The sequence below is a fragment of the Trichoplax adhaerens genome, genomic scaffold, assembly GCF_000150275.1.
Source record: "Trichoplax adhaerens TRIADscaffold_15 genomic scaffold, whole genome shotgun sequence".
Lineage (NCBI taxonomy): Eukaryota > Metazoa > Placozoa > Uniplacotomia > Trichoplacea > Trichoplacidae > Trichoplax > Trichoplax adhaerens.
This window is the reverse complement of record NW_002060957.1, coordinates 332593-341817: the sequence shown is the minus strand read 5'-3', so window position 1 is coordinate 341817 and position 9225 is coordinate 332593. Positions and strand designations below refer to the sequence as shown.

The window sequence follows — 9225 nt, the reverse complement described above, 5'->3', positions numbered from 1 at the left end:
TTAAAGCTTTTTCTTTTTTATGTATACCCTTGGTGTGTTGTCACCATCATTTGTACGATCCCTAGTTCGTGACCATTCTAGCAGTCCAAAGGACTCTAATACAGTATCATCAACATACCAGTGCATTTTAACATCGGAATCACGGCGCTCCTTTTGAGCCATCGATAAAATTTTAACCTCTATTTGTCTTTTAGAAATTGCATAACTTTCAATCTCACTAGTATGACTAGGTGAAACCTGGTTACTATTACTTGTAATATCAGTAGAGCCTGAAATCTCGTCCGATTTACGTTTAGGACTATCAAGGTCAGAGTTAGCTGCAGACGATGCAACCTTTAAGCTATTTTCAGGCTGTAAATCTGCTTTTATCTCATTTTCGCTTTGCTTTTTATACCAGAAGTCTCTAAATTCTTCGATAAGTCTCTGAAGGCTATTTGTACTACCATGGATCAATTTTATTAAATCTGGCAATGCTATACATAACAAATACAACAAGATTAGAAACTTAAATTGCTTCTCCTTATTACAATGTAAATAAATTAATAATGACTATGCTAATATCTAACCTTCTTCTGGAACTCTACCCTCTTTACCACCCCTACCACGACGAGTTGCAGGACTATTTCCATTTTTGGTGTTGCTTTGATCGCTAGTATGTTTTTCACTTGTCTTAATTGACTTTGTATCTTGAAAATCTGGATTAATAGGAAAATCGAGCAGTGGTTTACAAGCACAATTCTCGAGGAGGTAGTGGGATTTTCCTGTACTCGACCATGAGCATCCTATTACTAAGGGCTGTAATTGTTTACACTTTCGCTGTATATCTGCTTCCCAAGTCTTAGCTTTAGTAACAGGCTGGAGAGATTTTCCTTCATTACCACCGTCATTTTCATCTGAGCAAACACCTTCATCAGCAGATAAGTATCCATGCGGAACAAAAAATCCGTCATCATCATCTTCATCTTCGTCAGATTCCGCTTCGTTCTATCATAAACAAGATTTTTTTAATCGAATCATTTGGAGAATGCAATCTGATTAGAATAGCATCACTATATAATTAAAACATTGAAAACTAGAGAAATTGGTTGTATCATGCATTTTTATTTCAACCTCTAGTAACATTGGTCTTGTTCCAACATACCTCACTCTGAGATAGGCTTTCTCCTGGATCATCTTCTTCCCAATCTCCATCACTGTCGTATTCATAGTTTACTAATTTCTAAAGCCAATAAGGAATAAAATTAGAAAAAATTTATTTGTAACATATAAGACATAAAATTCACAAAAAACGATGTCCAGTAACCCTGCATGTCATCCACTTGTCAATCACAATTACCACTAATAAATTAGTATAGTAAGCAAATTCTACCTCATCTTTACGCCAAGGATTTCTTGGAGAAATTGTTTTCGAACTTTTTCTCCATGTACCGAAATACGCCGGTCGATAATTGTCATGAAATTGCAAAAATTTAATGGCTACCATTTCTTGATGTCTAAATTGTACTTCCTCAGCTGCGGTTATTTCCATCACTGCTTCTTGACAAGTATTCGAAGACTTTGAATTTCGAACAAGAAAGACCTGTCCGTTGGTGGCATGTTTTGCAACCATATGATAGTCATCACTATTAGCGTCTTTATTATTGCTTCTTAAACTCTTCGAAACAATTCCTTTGGAATTTCGTAGTTGTTGGATAGACAATTCTCTGTCAAAATCCTATCAAATATTTAAACAAATCATTACCACTTTCTGGGATGACTAAGCAGTCAATTATCGTAGTTCCATAATATTTGAGATAAATACATGAGACTATTTAGAAACCTGTTTCTGTAACTCTTCTTCAAATTTCGTTGGATCCAGTATTGCAGACGAAACAGTTGGCGCAAGCGTCATACCTGGTTTCAACTCAAAAGCTGGAAAATGTTTCAGGCCTTGCGCTGGTGCAATCTATAAACGGTAAATGCAGAATAATAAACTACATACATCTCAGGTTAATTGTAGTGATACTGTGGAATTCCTTTTATTGTCCAGTTAATTAAACTGGAAGCATTACCCATTTATTCTAAAAAATTGAATAATGTAAATGTAAATACTACCAATTATTAAATCACTACTAAGCTACCATAGAGATTTTTTAACTATACCTTTGTTGATTCGGGTTTCGGTGCCTTGATGAAAAACTTGGCGAATGTGTCACGCTCCTTCTGTTTCTTGCGTAACTACATAAAGATGGTAGATTTACTTTTTTAGGTCAAGCAATATCATATAGGTAGCAACAAAGCTGCAGCATTCGAGCTTAACAATCTCGAAGTATATCCCTCCAATAATTAATTAATCAATGTGCTCAATACATCTACCATAATCATACATATTCATATAATTTTAGGAAAATGCATAATACTGTATGGTGACTCAATCATCATCGTTAAAATAAAATAATGTTAATCTTGAATAATTGTTTAAGTATATCGGCTAACCTCTTCATTTTCAACCTTTTGCTTTTCCTCCTCTTTTTTCCTTTTTTCTTGTTGACGAGCACTGCAGTAGGGCATGAAGAGAAAAGAAATTACAGACCATCATTTTATTTGCAATTATTACTGAATGTGGTAACTTGCGATACGAAATACTATACTATTTTACTGCGTATTTATAGCCCAAGATTATACAAATTTTACATTACAATAGTTTTGCAAGTAGGTATAAAATAAACTTAAGGGACATACAGCTTGTCTTGTTCCTTCTGCTTTCTTTTCTCTTCCATTAACTTATCTTTGGCTTCTTGTCTCTCTTTCTTTTTTCTATCACTTTCTAGGCGTTTCTCCTCTTTCTCCTTCGCCAACTGCTCACGCTTTATTTCTAGCATAACTTGTCGTTCCTTCAGTTTTTGCTCCTTCTCTTGTCGCAGTGCTTCTTTCCTGTTCTCTTGCTGCCTTCGTTTCTCTTCACTTTTTCGCTTCTTTTCTTCTTCCTGCTCTAAAAGCCTCTCTTCCGCTAGGCGTCGCTTCTCCTCTCGCCTCTTCTGACGTTCTTCTTCTATCATTCGCTTTTTTTCTTCCTCTCTTTGCAACCGTTTCTCTTTTTTTAATCGTTGCTTTTCTTCTTTTGCTTTCTTACGCTCTAGCTCTTTTAACTGTTTCTGCTTTTCATCAGATTCAGGATCTTTTTTGATCTTCTTTTTCCTGGAATGACTATTGTCGTCGCTCTCCACATGGCGTTTTTTAGGTGAGTCTACGCTGTGACATTGATTCAGTGTTGTATCACTATCTTCGTCTTCACTACTTTCTTTCGATGTAGTACTGGTGCTATATGCACATTCTTCCTTTAATAATTTATTGAGTGAGTTACAATCAGAGATCGATTCCACCTATAAGCCAGGAGACATTTAATAGGAAGTTAATGACATTAAATTAAATTTGTACCATTTCTCTCTCTGTCCATGTGATATTATAATTTCAGTTACTGATAGACGCAGTAAATGTAACATAAAAGTGTAATCCAACTTAAAATTGAGTTTCTATAATGGGTTACAAAGTTTGTGACTAAGTCAGTGATTACCATTACAACGATTTCTACTGTAAATCTTGTACGTGTGATACTACTCAAGTTTTAGGAAACATTTAAGGTAATTTTTTACCCCTACAGCAACTTCAGGGGAACTGAATAAACCAATGCAAATACGCGAAGCACATTTTTTTGAAGGTGTTTCTTGTTTTCTATTAGGTGAAGTAGGTACCATTTTTAGGTCATCCTTGGATTCAGTTTGATCACATTTGTCCATTGAGGAAGCATACGTTATTGAGCCTTCATCATGTGCACTCAGGTCAGTCATGTTACCATTACTAGTTGATTGGTCTTCTTTCGATTGAGACTTTGCGCTGGATAGGAAGGATGTCAATGGTGCTGGAAAAATAATTGGAAGTTTAAAGTTAGCTGTCAAGCAATAAGCCTTCCAATTACCAACAAGTACTACAACAACTAAATAGGTATACGTAATGCCATGTATTAGGGTTTACTTTAAAATAGCCACACGTCGAAACGGCAAGCATAAGCGAGTTAATCGTCGATTTGTTTATACATACGCGTCTATCGCTAATGACAATAATTCTGAACTTCAAATGATATCAATGATATAGGCGATTTTTACTCTAGTATCTAAATGTCTAATCAAATGTGATGGAAATAAATTTAAAATCTATCATACTGTAAATAGTACGCTAAATAATCTTTGTCGATACCACAGTGCACCCTCCTATACAAGTTTATGAGATGAAAAGTGAGATTTTCTTGTTGCATATAATATCATCCACCTATATTAATAGGGTATCCTTACTGAACGACGACCATGCCGATATAGACGATGATATTCTCAGAGTGTCAAGAAAAAATTGAGCAAACGATAGAATAGTACAGGGTATGGCATATACTTGCGCGCACTACAACGTCTTTCTAATGCACACACACTCTTTCCAATGGGCTATGATGCCTGAGAATTATCCATTTTCTTACCTTGTTTCATCTTCTTGTGACTGCCGGGACTGGATTCACCCTTATTTTTATTAGTATTGGCATTGCTGCGATTTGAACCTGTAACAGAAATGCTGAATTCAGTGTACGTATACAGTACTCTAAAAATAGCTAATCATTGGATTTGTTATTGATCGTATCCTATGGGCTTTATCCAATAATATAATCTTATCCAGTAAATTGTCTACTCTACTGCACATGTAACAACATGATCAGGGATTACTGCAGTTGTCTCGTTTCCTTGTCCAGTCGATTTTAACAATACACCTTTTAAGCAATCTTTAATACTTGCTGAATTTTTTTTACTGACATTTGATTAGACATGCCAATGTAAAACATGAGATTAAACTAGCAGCTAGCATCTGGGTTGTTTATTGATTCAATTGTAACATTTCCAGACTTTTACACTACATCTCAAGTAGTGGACGTTGCATAAGAAATAAGCTAAGCTGCTCCTTTATCTGTGCATCCAATAGCAAGCATCTATTGAGCAAGATCGCAAGTAACATACCGATGGATTTCGCATACGTTATAAAGCTGAATCTGTACCATAAATCTATAAGCATGCTATTTTACTCCAATAGAAGTTTGTTTTCCCACCTCAGCCTGGTTAACAACCACTTTCTGATTCGCTACTTTCAATATGTGGTAGAAAAGAATGGATAGATTGGCTATTTATGGATTGCGTTGCCTAGTCTCCTTCATTAATGAACAGATTTTTGTGAACCACCTGCCTTGAGCAAGACTATTTTGTAGGATACACAGTACATTGAGTAGGATCTGCCTATACTATTGTATAGGAGTTGTATGCTTACTCGTCAAAACAGAACTGCAGCAAATCGATATGTGGATATTGCATTCTTGATCTACTCGATCGATTAAATTGATTCGTTGAATGGATCGGATTAGTAAGATTGCTAAAGAGTAGAAAACTGCAATTTGTGTGCTTATCCATCGCTAATACAAGTATGATGAAACTAAACTACGGTGAAATGGACGAGTTGTTTGGTACTTTTGTATGCAGAATTGTGTTTGACATGTTGGATTTTCAAAGTTGCATCCGCCCCGATCGATTGAAGTCGATATAGTGAGAATAGCAATGGATAGCAATGGATTCAATTAGGCAATAGGAGAGGAATAGCCATTTCTATGCCTAACCTCTACAGGCTATTCCTGCCTATTTCATAATCAATACTGTAGGATCGACTGTTCTAGCAAACTATCCCTTGCAACGATAGGAGACAAAACAACCAGCTTTGGGGGAAAGCGAAATATTACCATACTACTCTATTGTACTGTATTGTACTTCGTGGTATCTCTATTTCATCGTTGAACGTATTTTTATCGACATTGATCAACATTGAAGCGATCCATGACTGATGAAGAGAATGAAATCAAAGCAATACTGTCTTGTCCATGGACAACATTATCCAATCCAATTGATGTTCATCGATGCATTTGCTATGGCACACGATGACCTATCAGGCCACGACAACATGCCATCACCAATATCAATACACTCTTTCTTACCTAATATGCTATACCTAGCCATGATAGCAACAATTGCCTACGCTAGGAGATCAATCCAATCAAGGAGTTTCGATTCGATGCCAAAATAATGCTTCAATATTACCAAACTATTCTATCAAGAGCTTGCACGTAGCTGGCTTTCCTCTCCAAAATTTGCTGGACAAGGCACAAATGACTAATGGAAGACTCATTGGCAGTCTGATACTGTACCGAGACCGCTTGAAGTCGAAAATTGGCGGCAATTTCATCTCCAATCGCGCATGCGTGGGGCTTGTGCCATGGCTACAACTCAACTTGCAGCTCTACGGAGTGGTGGACAGTCTGAACGGTCGGCGATGAACGCGACAGTATACAGCACTAGATTGGCGTCCGGACGTACGGTTATCCAAGGCGTATTGGGGCATTTTCCTACTGTATTGTGCCATCATCCAGTACCGCTATACTGTACGCTATTACGTTTGGTCCAATTGAAGCAGTATTTTGGTATTGTACAGTCTGTCGGTCAGGGCCAGGCAACGACTGTCCTCGAAGGCTCGAACTACAGTCTACAGTACAGTACAGCACTGCACAGTGTACAGTGTACAGTACTGTACTGTACTGTAGTACGAGCGGGATTACAGTCCACCGTCCAGGGTAGGTTGCTGACGTCCAGACGTCCAGTACCGTACATGTAAGGGACTGGAAAAGTCATGCGCAGACGTTAATAGTTAGGACAGCCTTTACAGTGGCTGCATCAAGTGTACTGTAAAGTACAGTACTGTACTACAGTATACTGTACTGTACTGTACACTGTACTGTACAGTGTACTGTACAGTACAGTACAGTAGTACCACGACTGTATCCTACACTGCCGGAAGGCGGACGGACCTTTTCACCAAAATGCGAGCCCTCAATATCCCAAAATGACTACTTACTGCAGTATGGATCTTCCGTGTCCGTTTTCTACATCACTGGCACTAATTGAAATAACATTGACAATCTTATGTAGCTGTTTTCAAGCAGAACTTGAATAACAGGTTATAAGATTCAATGGGATATTACTTCATTTAAAAAAATCAGTCCATTTACAATCGACCGCCTGCATACTGCATATGCTAACGACGTCTTTAGCACAATACAGTAGTCGCTGGTTATTAAGCCCACCTCGGGCCCAGACCAAATAGGCTTAATAAGCCCAGCCGCGTATTAAGCCCAAAACGGCTTGGTACGGAATTTTACATTGCAAAATCCGCCGGTTAATAAGCCCAGCCGCCGGTTATAAAGCCCAGTTAGCTAACAGATTAGAGCGAGATTCTCATCTCTCTGCACCCCAGCGCCTGGGAAACCAGTTGTGCGTGTGCATTTTTTGGCCAGTCTCAAAACAGCGTTCTATTCTAAATTTTTAATACATAACCAAGCACTACACATATATGTGCGTATACGTATGTATAGTGCTTATCCTGCGTTTGCGTTTGCACTCCGGTTATTGCGCCCGCCGCTTATTAACCGTGGGCTTAATAACCGGCGACTACTGACTGTATTTGGATGAGATGAGGCCGGGAATATCTGTCCGTCCAAGACGAATCCGGCTAGGTCTTCTTCTACGGTTGTAGGCAACTTGTAGTCCGGTATCAAAATCAGTGATTGACATTGGTCACAAACCTCTAGACAGAGACCGATTGAATGCAACGGTTCTGCATATCGATTTTTTACCTGTGTGGATCTGCATTTCAAGCTAATATGAGTTGGTGTTGTATAGAACGATGACTCATTTCCACGATCAATACTGCCGCTCAGCCGGCTCAGCAGCTATCCCTCCGCTTTGCTAGGCTAGTTTGCTCCCATGGAATAGGAACACTATTCCATACTAGCATACTAGCCTGGAACAGCTAGAATTGAATCTATCCGACTGCACAGTACAGTATAAGCAGGACTACTAAAAGAAGGTAGAAATTCTTTTAGTGTTTCAACGTCCACAATCCCTGCCATAAGCAGTCAAAGTAAACGTTTCAGCGATACGGATGCAACGAAATGCCACATCTGCATAATCGGATGAGCTTAAAAAGAGGCGGATAAATCCAAAAGTAGCAGGACAAAAATACACAATTTGACCACAGTCCTGCTAGGTTGTGGCCAATGAAAGTGCAATAACAAAAATGAAAGATCGAAAATCCCGGTCTAAAAGCTGTTAAAACTTGATAACAGAGCTCATCTCATAGAATATCCATAGATGGCACTCCCAAATTGGTGAGCTTAATTACCCTCTTTATATGATACACGGAGGTATTTAATAGGTTGCAAGTTTCGTACAGAAGTAACAGACAGCTCTAAAGCCAACTATTAAACTTTTTTCAACAGACACCTTTTTTTTTCAGTCTAAATCCTATATTGACGCCAACGTTTTATTTTCAAAATATTCATTTGCAGTCAATTAATACTTAATCAACTTTAAAAAATTTATGTATAGAACCCTTGATTTTTTTTATTTTTCCTGTATTTGAATGGAATTTTTGACTATGTTAAGGTACCTGAAATCCAATTTGCCATTATTCAAATTGAGTTGATTTGCCATTAAAAATGTCCGTCCAAAACGTTTTATTTTCAAAATATTCATTTGCTGTCAATTAATACTTAATCAACTTTAAAAAATTCATATATAGAACCCTTGATTTTTTTTATTTCTCCTGCATTTTAATGGAATTTTTGATTATGTTAAGGTACCCAAAATCCAATTTATCATTATTCAAAATTAAGTTGATTTGCCACTAAAAATGTCCGTCCAAAATATTTTGTTGCAATTTTGTTAGCCACTCCTATTTACGGTACAGTACGGTATAATACTAAGTATCGTAATATACAGTGTACAGTACTGTAGCATACAGTACAATCTAGTCCAGTAATGATAGACAAGCTACAACTGCCTAATCATCATGAAAATCAACTCAATACACTCAGTACATCAGTACCGTTTGCGTTGTTATACTACCTCTAAGTCACCTGATCTTCGGCAGCCTTTCCCCTCCATTTCCTGCGAATCCTATACTAAGACTACTTGCTTGCCACCGCCCTTGAACATTGTAGTCGTTACCAAACCAAACTCCAAGAGGAAGAACGCTGCGCCATTGCATCGATCACCTACAAAGAAAAGGATTATTCCCCAATTTATCCTTAAAATACATCCTTAGACATCGAAA

General features: G+C 37.7%; 1 protein-coding gene across 1 annotated transcript; it reads right to left on the bottom strand.

The window, feature by feature from the left end:
* Positions 1-5088, bottom strand: TRIADDRAFT_60375 (uncharacterized protein; the record flags this gene model as incomplete). Its single annotated transcript, XM_002116323.1, has 11 exons — positions 1-473; positions 567-984; positions 1142-1219; positions 1370-1714; positions 1820-1945; positions 2143-2217; positions 2476-2536; positions 2722-3362; positions 3633-3973; positions 4505-4582; positions 5034-5088. 11 exons carry the CDS (start codon positions 5086-5088, stop codon positions 1-3), a joined length of 2691 nt encoding a protein of 896 aa, XP_002116359.1.
* Positions 5089-9225: the final 4137 nt, after the last annotated feature.